Genomic DNA, 15,000 nt, shown 5'->3' on the forward strand with positions numbered 1-15,000 from the left:
CGTAGTTAGGCTCCAAGTTAAGGCCGCGCGAGCAGACGGTGTAAGGTTATCATCATGGCGAGTTTAATGACTTTTAGCGAGCCTGCGAGCCTTCCCTGATTGGCCTGCTGGGGTTCGGGGCTGTGAGGTGGAGCGGGTGAGGTTGCCTGCGTCTGGTATTTAGTAGTGAGTGTCAGGATGTGAAGGGAGGATGTTCTGAGGAAGTGAGTGAGGTTGCGTGTGTGTGGGATGGTGAGATGATGTTTTGAAGTGAGGGAGGAAGAAGCTTAGAAGTGAGAGACAGAGAGAGAGAGAGAGAATGTTGTGAGAAAGAGAAGTGAGGTTGCCTGCTTAGTGATGAGGTCAAGAAGTGAGTGTAAAGACAAGAAGTGAAGGATGTTGTGAGGAGGAGTTAGTGAAGTTGTGTGCGTCTGGGGTTGAGATGAGGTTTAGAGATGAGTGTCAAGACGTAAAGGGTGGATGTTGAGGAGGAGTGAGTGAAGTTGCCTGCGTGTGAGGTGCGTATGAAGTGAAATTTAGAAGTGAGGGTCCGGCCGGGGTGTGTGGGAAGGGAGGATATTGTGAAGGGGTGACAAGGACGTGGTGTGAGGGGAAGAGAGGGGAAGCTGAGGGGAGTCACGCTAAATAATAGATATAGAGAAAAAAGGGGGAGAGAGGAGAGGCAGAAAAGTGAGATAGGGGCGTGATAAGAGAGGGAACAGAACAAGGAGGAATAAACGAAGTAAACAAATGTAAAACGAAAATGAAGGAAAGTAGAAAACAGAAAAAAATGAGTATATGGGGGAAAGAGGAGAGGCACAAAAGTGAGATAGGGGCGTGATAGGAGAGGGAACAGGACAAGGAGGACTAAACGAAGTAAACGAATATAAAAAAAAGAAAATGAAGGAAAGTAGAAAACAGAAAAAAATGAGCATATGGCAGAGATGAGTAAAGTGAGCTAAAGAAATAAAAAAAGTCTATCTTCAGGAGTAAACGAAGTAAACGAATATAAAAAAAAAGAAAATGAAGGAAAGTAGAGAACAGAAAAAAATAGTATATGGCCGAGATGAGTAAAGTTAAGCTAAGGAAATGAAAAAAAAGTCGATCTTCACCAGAAATTAAAAACAAAAACTGACAAAAGAAATACCCACACACACAATAGGAAAACCAAGTCATTATCGTTAAATTAAAACCGATTGAAGATAAATCCAATTACGTGACGAGGACGACGAGCGGAAAAATAAATAAACTCACGGGAAAAGCGAATCAAGAGAAATAACCGTGACCTTCCTTCTCCCTCCACTCAAAATCAATAGAAAGTAAACTGATTAACAAACTTTAGGGTACGAACAAAATAGAGAGACGAGCAACAACAACAACAAGAAAAACACCACCACCACCACCACCACCGCCGTCGCCGCCGCCGCCGCCATCTCGAAAACAACCTCCCTAAAAAACTGATAACTCGTGGGAAAAAGATAAAGGATAATGCGGATAAACTCAACCGAAAAACGAAAAAAAAAAAGGAGGCGACGTGGGAGAAGGGATTAGGAAGACAGAGGGACACGACGAGACAGCTCCTAAATTTGCTACCATGTTTTTTCCTCTCTCCTGTATATTATTTTCCTCCCTCGACGCTACGGAGCTCCGGCAGGCGACAGGGGACGGGAAACTCTACAGGACGACGCAGAGTCCGCCCCGACACGAGCACCTTTAAGCCCCAATGGCCCGCCGGCGATGCTCCACTGTTTTTCGCGGCCGGTTTTACCTCCGCTTGCGTCTGACGTTTACACAAGAGACGTGCCCGCTACCAGGTTTCGTTTCCCCGCTGATCTTCTGGTGTTTATGCTTGATGCCGCGCGCAGAAGACTCTCGCTACGGGTCTGAGACATATACGAGGAGCTCCCCGCCGCCAGATGTCGCCTCCGTACCCAAATTCACGGGAAAAATCACGGAAACGCGCAGGATTTTTGTAGCGACGGCGCGGCGTGAGGCACAATGAAAGAGGGAACGAGGCAGTGTTTCGGAGAGGTTGTGCAGGAACTCTGTGAACTAGTGAAGAGAGGGGAAGCGAGGGGCAGGAGATAGCCGCTTAAGTACAGCCGGTTACAAATAAAACTCCACACTTTTAGGCGAGTTTAGTTCTCTCTCTTTCCCTCCCTCTCCCTCTCCCTCTCCCCCCCCCCTCTCTCTCTCTCTCTCTCTCTCTCTCTCTCTCTCTCTCTCTCTCTCTCTCTCTCTCTCTCTCTCTCCGAGCATTACCAGGCCGCGCTCACTCCTCACTCTCCAATCTAGATCTCCACCACTCTCCACAACTCTCCTTTGCACTCGTATCCTCCATTATCCTCCCTCACACACCGCCATCTCTCTTCTCCCTCCTCTCACCGCGCTCTCTCCTCACGTTTGTATCCTCCCTCCCTTCCCTCCCACCCTCCCTCCCTTCCATCTCTCTCCTTTCCACTCTTCCTCTCTCACTCACTTCAACAAATTATGCTTTGCTCTTTTTCTGTCAGCCGGAAAGAAAAGACAAAAATGCTGCGCTATCTTCAAAAGTATTCCTGGCTTGTGGGAGAAAGAGTCGCGAGAGATAAGACTGAGAGACATGCCATTCACTCTTTTCTCCTCGTGTATACCGTACCGGGAGTGGCTTACGTCCATTGCGGCGCGTGTGTATCTGCCTACTACCCTTATTAGCAACTTGACCTGGGCTACATCACATGGGGACCTCAGTCTGCCAATAGCATCCCTTCGGCCCTCACTTCCGCCTAACACTGGAAACAAAAATATACGAAAGTGCTTGACCTAACTTTCAAATCTGACGACGACGCTAAGAGATTCCAGTGACCTCGTTCCTTACAGCCTGACCTCCCCTCCCCTCACTCCCCTACCGCTCCCAGTGAGGTCACAGCATATATGTTCCTATACCCTAACTTTAGCAGCCTCCCCTCCACTTCTCCCTTGTCCTTTTCCCTCTAAAGGATTTTATACATCAGCAGATTAGAAGTTCAAGGACAAGAAAAAAGACAAAGCGGTAAAAAAACGGATAAAAAGCCTGAAAAAAACAAACAAAAAAAAATGATGAAACCGCTCAACAACAGCCCATAATACCTCCCTTTTATCTTCCCCAGCAAGGCCACACTCCCCCCTTTTTGTCCTTCCCAGCTAAGTTTCACCCCCACACACTCCCCACGCCCTTCCCCATATCCACCAGCAAGACCACATCCCCACATACATCCCCACATTCTCTCTTCTAACACCTATCACTTTCCTTTCTCCCTCATTCCTCCCCCAGTATGTAACATCATCTTCGCACCTTAATTATGCACCCACATCAACCCAATACCCTCCTTACTCCTCCTCATCTCCCCTCCTGACCTAGTTTCTCCTTCATCTCCATCCATTTATCCCTTTCTCCCTCCTTCAGCATCACACACTTTCGCCTCACAGCCCCTCAGCAGCCTCCATTTCTCTTCTTACCTCCTGCCCTAATTTCTCCTCCCCTGCCTCCACCCTCGACTCGCTTCCTCACACCCCTTGGCTGCTTCCTCTCCTCCTTTCTCTTCCCTCCAAACCAGCGGCATCCTCTTCCTCTTCCTCCTCCTCCTCCTCCTCCTCTTCTCCCTCACATCGAACAACCTCACGCCACTCACCTCTGCTCCAGTTTCCTACCTTCCCTCCACCTCTCCCTTCCTCCCTCTCCCTCTTTCCTCCTCCGATATTGAATACTCATTAGCGTTACTCACGACCCGAAACCCCCTCCATTAACCCCCCTCTTGCCCCCCCTTCCGCCTCCACTACCGCTTACCCCCTCCCCTCACCCTCCTGTGTCTCCCCTTCATCTCCACCCCTCAATTTTCCCCCCTTTACCTCATCCTCCTACCTATTAACTTACACCCATCACTCCCAGCTCCTCCCCACGTGCCTCCCTCCTCCTCATACTTAGCCTACTTAGCCCCCTTCTCCCCCTTCCCAGTGCAGTGCTGAGGTCTTGGACGGAAATGCACGTTGGAAGTCACAAATAATGACTCGGCTCTGAGGGAGACGGTCGAGGCTTTTCCTCTGCTTACATTATGCGCGTAAGAGGCAAGGAAAATGCTGGGTAGTTTTCCGGCCCCGCAGCGGCTCGCCTCCGGGTCGGTTCGGGGCATGCTGTTAACGCTTTACGACGAGAGATGCCTTTTGCCGCAGGTTGTCCGGGGTAAGTAAATGAAGACGAATGTGACAAAGAAAACGCAATGCCTCAGAGTTAAGGAAAATGGTATGAGAAATATGAGCTGGATAAAGTATTGCTGTAGTATATGATTTGGATTTGTTGTACTTGTGAGGTTTTTTTCTTTTCGGTTGTCAAAAGGAAAAAGGATGACGAGTTTACACGAACAGAAAAAAAAAAAAATCGTAATGCATCGGTTACTTAAGAAATGGAAATTGCAAAAAAGATAATGTCGACGAATTTGCAAGGACCGAAAAAAATATATATGCATCAGATACTTAAAAAAAAAAACGAAAATACATCAGTTACTTAAGAAATGGAAATTGCAAAAAGATGATGTTGACGAATTTACAAGGACCGAAAAAAACGTATAATGCATCAGATACTTAAAACAAAATGGAAATTGAAGAAAGAAAATGTCGAATTCTCGATGACAAAAAGAAAACGTAGGGCCTCAGTGAATTAAAAATGAGGGAAACCGCAAAAAGAATATATCGATGAATTTACGAAGACGAAAATAAAAAAAAACGAAAATGCATCAGTTACTTAAAAAATGGTAATTGGAAAAAGAAAATGTCGGCGAATTCACGATGACAAAGAGAAAACGTAAAGCCTCAGTGAATTTAAAATGAGGGAAAACGCAAAAGGAAAATATCGATGAATTCACGACGAGGAAAAAAAAAACATTAATGCATCAGATACTTATAAAGAATAGAAATTGAGGAAAGAAAATGTTGAATTCACGATGACAAAGAGAAAACGTACAGCCTCAGTTAATTAAAAATGAGGGAAACCGCAAAAAATAAAATATCGATGAATTTACGAAGAAAAAAAAGCGAAAATGCATCTGTTACTTAGAAAATGGTAATTGAAAAAAGAAAATGTCGGCGAATTCACGATGACGAAAAGAGAACGTAAAGCCTCAGTTAATTAAAAATGAGGGAAACCGCAAAAAATAAAATATCGATGAATTTACGAAGAAAAAAAAAACACGAAAGAAAATGCATCTGTTACTTAGAAAAAAAGGAAACTGAGGAAAAAAAATGTCGGCGAATTCACGACGACAAGAAGAAAACGTAAGGCCTCAGTTAATTCAAAAGAGGAAGACCGCTAAAAGAATATATCAATAAATTTACGAGGAGGAAATAAAAAAAACGAAAATCCATCAGTTACTTAAAAAATGGTAATTACAAAAAGAAAATGTCGACGAGTTCACGATGACAAAAAGAAAACGTGAGGCCTCGGTTAATTAAAAAGAGGGAGACCGCTAAAAAAATGCATTAATGACATCCGTGACTTACTCTCCCGCCACTCATTACCGCAAACTCATCACAACAATTCAAAGAAAATATTGACGGACTGACAGGGACGGAAAGAGGAGGTAAAGCACTAATTATTTATAGAGGTAGAAAGTGCAAAAAGAACATATTAATAACACCCCTGACTTGCTGTTTATACTCTCGCGCTCTCGTTACCGCCAACCTCATCACAGCGATACAAAGAAAATGCCAATATTAAGAAATCGTAAAGCACAAGTTATTTATACAGGTACAAAAGTGCAAAAAGAAGATATTAATGACACCTCTGACTTACTGTTTATTCTCTAGCGCTACTCATTACCCCACAGCTCATCACAGCGATAAAAAAAAATGTCGACAGAAGAAAAACTTAAAAGCACCAGTTATTTATAGAGATCGAAAATGCAAAAAGAACATATTAATGACACCCCTCACTTACTGTTTATACTCTCACGCTCTCGTTACCTCAAACCTCAACAAAGCGATACAAAGAAGATGTCAATATTAAGAAATCGTCAACCACAAGTTATTTATGGAGGTAGAAAGTGCAAAAAGAAGATATTAATGACACCCCTGACTTGCTGTTTATACTATCGCGTTACTCATTACCGCAAACCTCATCACGGGGATACAAATTGCCAGTACGAACCGGCCCCTTTTTTCGCTCCCTTTTTTCCGCCGCTCCACGAATGTCACTTTTTTCAGAACTCATCACCCGCGCGCGTCGGTGAGTCCTCAAATTTTTCAGACGCGCGTTTCCGCATCACCAGCGTTGCGTGCGGAGGTAATTACGTTCGCCTCACCTTCTAATTAGCCGGTGACGTCATCCGAACCAGCAGGTGTCATACAGGTGGTTTTAAAACTCTCACTTTCCCCTTTCTTTCCCTCCGGCCTGTTTTTTTTCGTTTTAACAAGATGAGGAGCGAGAGACAGAGCGAGGACCAGAGCAAGAGCGAGAGCAAGCGAGAGAGAGAGAGAGAGAGAGAGAGAGAGAGAGAGAGAGAGAGAGTCCAAACACACAAGTTATCAAATAAGGGCTGGGAAAAACAGGGAACTTTGGAAGGGTGGTGTTTTGATGTCTCCGTGTGTGTGTGTGTGTGTGTGTGTGTGTGTGTGTGTGTGTGTGTGTGTGTGTGTGTGTGTGTGTGTGTGTGTGTGTGTGTGTGTGTGTGTGTGTGTGTTCGCGCCGTCAGTAGCAAGTTGTTAATTATGTATGTGCGGCATCAAAGAGCGACCCACACCTGCAGTACACACCTGACCCTGCCAATCCACATCAACCGGACATATTTTATTTAGGTAAGAAAATCTCTCTCTCTCTCTCTCTCTCTCTCTCTCTCTCTCTCTCTCTCTCTCTCTCTCTCTCTCGTAGAACAAACATGACGTCATTCACCTTGCAGTTCATACGTCGCTTAGAATTCACTTGCCTAATGGGGCTAAGGTAGGCAAACACACACACACACACACACACACACACACACACACAGTCACACACACAGACACACACACCTTCGTAGTCACCTGTTGCATGGTCTGAGTTTTCTTATTCTCAGGTGTGTTTGTGTGTGTGTGTGTGTGTGTGTGTGTGTGTGTGTGTGTAAACTACCATAATTCAACCACAACCCGTAGGAAGAGGAAGGAAAGGATAGGAGAGAGAGGGTTGGAAGGAAAGGAGAAAGGGAGAGGCAGGGAAGAATGAAGAACAGCGGTAATGAAAAACAGGGAGTGAGAGAGAAAAGGAAACATATACTGAAGAAAAGCAGGGGAAGGAGGAAGAGGGATCAGAGGAAAGGAGAGGATTAGAAGGAATGTGGGAAGTAGCAACATGGAGAAGAGACAGAGAGGAGAAAATGATGAGGAAAGAGGAACGGTAGGAAAGAGACAGAAAGAGGAATAGGTAGGAAGAGAGGAAAGGAGAGCTTGGAAGGGAGGGAATGAGAGGGAAACATAAAAGAAAGAGACAAAGAGGGAAAAACACAAGGAAAAAAGAATGGTAGGAGAAAAAGAGAGGGAGGAACAGAGAGGAGCTACATAAATAGAGAAGATAGGAATGGGGAGAGAGAAGAGGAAAAGGTAGGAACAGAGGGAATGAGCAACAAAAATAAAGAAAAAAGAAGATAGAGAGGAATGAAGGAGAGGAAAGGAGAGTGAGCAAGGTGGAGGTAACAGGGACAGGACAGGAAGGGATGGAGCGTCAACCAGCATCCTCTCTTCATCCCATCTTCTTTAAACTCCGTCCAATTTGCAGGCAGACCAGTATCACCATCACCACCACCACCACCACCACCACCACCATCATCATCATCAGGAGGGGCAGGCCTGGACACGGAGGGAATTACTCAAAGGCTCAGGCAAAATTTCTGAGACGTTTTAAATTCTTGCGTGGGAAAAACGCGCCTCGTCATACACTGACAAGAGATCTCCATTTCTTGAACCATGAGAGAGAGAGAGAGAGAGAGAGAGAGAGAGAGAGAGAGAGAGAGAGAGAGAGAGAGAGAGAGAGAGAGAGAGAGAGAGAGAGAGTGTGTGTGTGTGTGTGTGTGTGTGTGTGTGTGTGTGTGTGTGTGTGTGTGTGTGTGTGTATTCCTCTTACGAAACCCTTGGCCTAAAACATAGCAAAAAAAAAAAGAAACAAAGCAGAAAAACACGATCACGGGACAGATGAAAGACCGAGACACAAGTTAGAAAAGAAGGAGAGAAAAAAAAGAGGAAGAGGAGTAGGAGGAGGAGGAGGAGGAGGAGGGAAGTCGTGCATTCGGTATTAAGTGTTATTCCTGTGGTGCTCAGAGTCAGACAAACAGGATCTCTTCAACGGATATCCTTGAAACTTTCGTCTCCTTAAGCTAATGATTCCGCCACTATTCTTTCCTCTTCCTCCTCCTCCTCAGTTTCTTCTTTTTCCGTTTTCTTTTCTGCTTCGTCCTTGCTTCTTCCTATTTATCGTCCTTCATTACCCATTATCGTGTTCTTATTTTCCTCTTCCTTCCCCTCCCCATTCACCTCTTCTTGGATGTGTATTTTCGTATGTTTTTCTGTTTTCTCAGTATCCTATTCCTCCTCGTTCTCCTTTTTCTATCTCTTTCTCTTTTCTTTTCTCCTCGTCTTCCTCCACCTCCTTCCCTTCCCTCCTTCCTCTCCATCCGCATTCTCCTCCTCCTTTTTCTTTTTCTTTTCTTTTCTCAATCACTCACCTCTTCTTCGATATGTTCCTATTTTCGTATACCTGTTTATTTCCGCAATGTCCTTCTCCTCCTCCTCATCATCATCTTGCTTCTATCTCTTCCTGTTTTTTTTATTTCTTCCCCTCGTCTTCATCACCCCTCTTTTCCTCCCCCTCCTCCTTCTTCTCATCTTTCTTTTATCTCTTCCTTGTTTTTTTTCTTTCCCTCGTCTTCATAGCCCCTCTTTTCCTCCTCCTCCTCCTCCTTCTCATCATTCATCTTCCTATATAAATATTTACCCCCATTTTTTTCTGCTTAAGTATTCCCATCATCACAGTTTACGCCCCAAATTTTTATCACTTCCTCCTCCTCCTCCTCCCTCTTTTCTCTTCTTCCTTCTCCTCCTATTCTTCGCTGCGGTTTAGCTCTCCTCGTCTCCTCACTTTTGCCCTCCACCTGATCCTCTCCTCCTCCTTAATTTATTCATGCCCAAGCTATTTTTACTTTCCTTCATCTTCACACCTCTATTTCTACCACCCCCTCCTTTTGATCTTGCACTTGCTCGTCCCCCTTCTCCTCCTCCTCCTTGTTCCCGTCATCGTCCTCGCCCTCCTCCTCCGCCTGCATCTAATCGATCCCTCTGGCCAGTTATACAAGGATACTGATGCTGCAAGTGTGGGAGATGAATCTTGACGTTGTTGGTTATATATATGGTTGAGTACTCCACCTTCTCCTCCTTGTCCTCGTCCTCCTTCAACTCCTCCTCTTCTTCTTCTTCTCCTTCTCCTTCTCCTTTTCCTTCTTCTTCTTCTTCTATCTCGTCCTCCTCCTTGCACAAAACAAAACAGTATCAACCTAAAAGAAGTACTCCATGACCGACAAAGAAGAAGTGGCGATGAAAATTTTGCCGATTACATAAATGAGAAGTTAACGGTAATGAATAAATATATGACACACACACACACACACACACACACACACACACACACACACACACACACACACACACACACACACACACACACACACAGGTGACCGCCGCCGCTCGCTGATCTTGGTCCGTTAATCTCCCGCAATGCAAATCGGAAATTAGGTTTTAATCCCAATGTGTCTGTGAGGAAGGCGAGCGACCCTCATTATGGAGATTTTGTTTGTTTACGCGAGAGAGAGAGAGAGAGAGAGAGAGAGAGAGAGAGAATGCTAAGCTACCAAATACGAATTACTTTTATTTGAATCGTTTAAATGTACTGCTTGATCAATATACCTATCTCTCTATCTTTTTTTATCTATCTCTTATTTTCGTATTATTATTTTTATCTATTTACGCGCCATTACATTATTATTTATATGTATCTATGTATTATTATTATATACATGTATCTATTCCCCTCTTTATCAGTTGTGTTCTCTGTTTTTCTATCTACATTTTCAACTATCTATGTATTTAACCGCGTATCCATAAAGTAACTATCTATCTCTATATCAATCTGTATTCTCCGTCTCTCTATCTATATTTTTATCTATCCATGTATTTAAGCACGTATCCAAACATAATAAATTATTATATCTATCCATCTCTCTATCAATCTGTGTTCTCTGTGTTCCATATAAGCACCCATCCACCTCTCTATCGATTCGTCTGTCTATCTATACCTTTATCTATCCATGTATTTAAGCAGGTATCCAAACATATATTTAACCATCTCTCTATAAATCTGTGTTCTCTGTGTTCCATATATGCACCCATCCACCTCTCTATCGGTTCGTGTTCTTGTGTCCCGCAGAGCCCTTATATCAGTCTGTGTTCTCTGTCTGTCTATCTATATCTTTATCTATCCATGTTTTTAAGCACGTATTCAAACATGTATCTATCCATCTCTCTAAATCTGTGTTCTCTGTGTTCCATATATGCACCCATCCACCTCTCTATCGGTTCGTGTTCTTGTGTCCCGCAGAGCCCCAGGCGGAGATCATCGGTGCCCCGGACATCCACGTGGACATGGGCTCGGCTATCAACCTGACGTGCGTGATCAGCCACAGCCCCGAGCCGCCCGCCTACATCTTCTGGTACCACAACGGCAAGGTACACACGCCCGGATCACAGTCTCTCTACCTTCTAAACCTCATATCTCTACACTATATTCTCTCTATCTTCTCTCTATCTACTTTCCACACTATCTTTTTTTAACACTTTCTTCTCTTCTCACACACGTTTTTTTTAACACTATCTTTTCATTATCTATATTATCTCTGTCTTCTCTCTATCTGCCTTCCACACTATCTTCTTTTTAGCACTATCTTCTCTTCTCATACATGTTTTCTATGCAATTTTCTTTCTAATACTATGCTCCTCGTCTCCTCTTTCCTTCTCTTCTAAAAATGGACTCGCTTTCTGTTCCTGCCTTCTGCTTCCACACACACTTCCTTCACTCTCTTCCTTCTAATAATGTGTTCTCGTTCTCTTTGCCTGCTCTTATCTTCCAAAAATGTTCTCTTCTTCTGTTCTCACCATCTCCAACACACGGTATCTACACTAGATTCTCTTCTAACACACGCTTACTTTCTTTTTCTAATAATGTGTTGTTCTCTTCTCTTTCTCTTCTGATAATGTGCACTCCTTCTCTTCTCCTTCTCTCCTAAAAATGTTCTCTTCTGTTTTCACCTCCAACACACGGTTTCTACACTAACTTCTCTTCTAACACAAGCTTTCTGCACTACCCTTTTTCTAGTAATGTGTTGTTCTCTTTCTCTTCTAATAATGTGCACTCCTTCTCTTCTCCTTCACCTTCTCTCCTAAAAATGCGCTCTCCTGCTGTTTTCCCCTTCTCTTCCCACACACGTTTTCCTCACTAACACCTTTCTAAGAACTCGCTCGGGCTCCCTTTTACCTGTTTTTTCCCTTCCCGTTGATAACATGAACTCTGCTCCAGGTGTTGCTTTTTCAGAAATTATCAGGTTTATTACCTTTCCACTTAGTCCTTCACAACACTTTAATAATTCATCGTTTCACCTACACATGTCTATTCTCGTCTCTCGTCTCTCGTCTCTCTCGTCTCTCTCTCTCTCTCTCTCTCTCTCTCTCTCTCTCTCTCTCTCTCTCTCTCTCTCTCGATAACAAAGCTCCTCGCATAAGCCTGAGTGCTTGGATGAAGGTGCGATGAAGCAGCTGATTTGTCAAAGTAATTTCCTCCTCATTATTATCATGGCTCTTTAGTCACGTGAGGTTCTTAGGTAGTGACGAGACTCATTATATTAAACATCTGCTGCTTGCTTTCCCTCCTGAACTTGTCCTCTATGTGCTCCTGCTCCTCCTCGTCTTCTGCTTCCTCCTCCTCCTTCTCCTGCTCTTTCGAGTCCCATAAAACAGTTGCTTGCTTCCTTCATCGAGATTGCCCCGTTCATGCCCTCCCTCCTCCTCTTCTGATTCTTTATCCTCCCATGATTGACTCTTCCTTTTTCTTTTTATTTCTTTAACGGTTCTCCTCCTCCTCCTCTTTTTCACTCAGCCCTCTTCTTCTGTTTTCCTGACTGAGTTTTTCTTTTCTTCTTTTTCTTTCTTCAACGCTCCTCCTTCTCCTCTTCCCTCAATACTCTTCTTCCTTCTCCCTTGATGGCTTTCTTTATCTTCTCTCCCGGCAAAAATCTTCTTCCACTCTCCCTTCCTCTTATTTCTCCCTCAACCCTGCATCTCCTCCTCCCTTAACGATCCCCCTCACCCACATTCCTCTCTCACCCTCACTCTTCCTACTCCTCCCCCAGGTGATGAGCATCGACTCCCCCAGGGGCGGCATTACCGTGATGACTGACCACGGCAACTCCACCAGCGGTTACCTGCTCATACAGGTAAGACGGCGGCTCCTGCTTGTTAATTGACCTCCCCTCACACCTCTCGTTCATTGACCCCACCTGGCTGCTTGATAGTTAATATGTTCGGTAATGGATATGTTATGTATGTTGATGATTTTAATGGTTATAGATGATGTGTTGTTGATAGTCTAAACGAATGGTAGGAATAAGAAAATTGACGAAAAGTATGATTGTGATGATTATGATGATGATATGGATGATGATGATGGTGATGAAAATGATGATGATGATGATGATGATGATGATGATGATGACGATGATGATGAGGATGATGATGATGATGATGTTGATGAAGATGATGAGGATGATGATAATGAAGATGATGATGATGATGATGATGATGGAGATGATGAGGATGATGATAATGAAGATGATGATGACGATGATGATGTTGATGAAGATGATGAGGATGAGGATGATGATGACGATAATGATGATGATGATGATGATGATGATGATGATGATGGAGATGATGAGGATGATGATAGTGGTGATGTTCAATACCCTGCTATCGTAAATATCTTTTTTACTATTTCCCATTCTAACTTACCTTCTTTTTTCTTCATTCACTTTTTCCTTTCTATTCTTTTATTTTATTTCTGTTTTTCACTAATTTTCCTCTCTCTTCCTCTTCTTCTTCTTCTTCTTCTTTTCTTTTTCTTTTTATTCTCCTTTTTTCCATTTATCTTCGTTTTTATCCTCCTCCTCCTCCTCCTCCTCCTCCCACGCCCTGCCTTATCTCCCCGACCTCCCCATTGGTCCTGTCCACAATACGTCCATTAGTCATGCCGTCGCTCACGCTCCCCCCCCCCCCACCGCCTCCCCTCCCGACCTTCCCCCACAACATCCCCGTGCAAGTCGTCCTTCACCCACGGGGCAAAGAACTCCCTCTAGCGATCACCAGCACCCCAGGGCCATTTCTTAACCACTGTCCATTGCCCTTCTCTCTCTCTCTCTCTCTCTCTCTCTCTCTCTCTCTCTCTCTCTCTCTCTCTCTCTCTCTCTCTCTCTCTCTCTCTCTCTCTCGTTATCCTGTGCTACCCCTTCTCATGGTGATTAAGTGCGTGTGTAAGTGTGTGTGTGTGTGTGTGTGTGTGTGTGTGTGTGTGTGTGTGTGTGTGTCGTTCTGGCTATCAATCTTCTGCTCCCTGACCACACACACACACACACACACACACACACACACACACACACACACGCACACACACACGCACACACACACACACACACACACACACACGTCTTACCGCCACAGGGAGCGAGCGCCTGGCCGCATGAATAAGGCTTTCGTGGAGACCTTGAGCGGCGAATCTAATACTGAAATAGCGCAGTAATGATGAGGACAAAGGCCGCCTCTGAGGGGGTCATCTTGAGGCCTTTGGGAGCTCGCATCAGATATGTGAGGCCGGTACGCAGAAGGGAAGACCCGGGTTGGAATTCTCATACGCCTCCACTTCCCACTTCAACTATTTTCAAAGGTCAAGTAGGGATTAATTGGGTTCTCATGAGTGTTTATTTTAGGTTCACGGTACAGGAGAAGGCTCAAACTACCACCAGGGTCATAGAAGTACCCTTGTAAAAGCCCGAAACTTCTATGAAAACCGTGACAAATATGTGGCTGGGGCGCCGGAAGGTTTGAGAATAATGACTTCATGCAGAGGAGGAGAAACGGAGGGACTGACGTTGGGAGGGATGATGATGATGAGAGGAGGGGATTGGAAGATAAACGCACGGGGAGTCAGTCAGGATTCCTAGAGTTCGGATTAGGAGTGCAGCTTCATTACCTCGGGGGCGTCGGTGACCTGACCTGACCTGACCTGACCTGACCTTGTGACCCGCATGCGTGCAGGGGAGGAAAACTATAAACCGAGACCAGGCGGGGAGGAAAGTATTTTTATAAAGATTTAATTGGTTTACCGTGTCTGGCACCCCGAGAATTTCCTATTTCACTCTCTCTCTCTCCCTTTCCCTCTCTCTCCCTCCCTCTCTCGCTCTCGCTCTCTCTATGCCGCAGCCTCTTCAGTATGCATCATTATTCCCGAGGTCCCGTCGCCCCCACAGAGAGCGTAAAGAAGGAGGCCAAGGGAGGAAGTGCCGGGGCCGCTATTGATGCTATAATACGTTTCTCGCTGCCGGGATAAACTGCAGACTTTTCCCCGGCGGCTATTAGGTGGCAATGAATGGAGACACGATGGGCGGGTGTATGCTAATAAGTCCGGCGGGAAAGGCACGGAGCGGAAAGCCGGGAACGAATGGAAGCACGAGGGAAAAAAATAATGGATTTGGTCTGAATGGCTGAGTGGAGAGGAAAAAAAGGCAAAGAGTGCGGTGAATGGCTAAGCGGGGGAAGACAAAAAAGGCTTTGGGGGAGGATTTTCAGGTCGATGTATTTGTAGTCTAATTTAAACAAGGGAGAAAACGGTGCAAGAAGTGACTGGTCAATAAAATAATACCCACTTAGTTGTAATTATCCGATATCTCGCTTGAT

At 44.7% G+C, this 15,000-nt stretch overlaps 1 protein-coding gene across 1 annotated transcript in view; it reads left to right on the forward strand.

Annotated features, from left to right (window-relative positions):
- Positions 1 to 15,000, forward strand: part of LOC127003362 (zwei Ig domain protein zig-8-like) — a 55,272-nt gene that overhangs the window by 34,874 nt on the left and 5,398 nt on the right. The window contains exons 3-4 of the mRNA XM_050869896.1: positions 10,601 to 10,728; positions 12,405 to 12,488. Coding sequence (XP_050725853.1) covers positions 10,601 to 10,728; positions 12,405 to 12,488 — 212 coding nt within the window. The remainder of the gene's footprint in view (positions 1 to 10,600; positions 10,729 to 12,404; positions 12,489 to 15,000) is intronic.

Source organism: Eriocheir sinensis, chromosome 25 (genome assembly GCF_024679095.1).
Source record: "Eriocheir sinensis breed Jianghai 21 chromosome 25, ASM2467909v1, whole genome shotgun sequence".
Lineage (NCBI taxonomy): Eukaryota > Metazoa > Arthropoda > Malacostraca > Decapoda > Varunidae > Eriocheir > Eriocheir sinensis.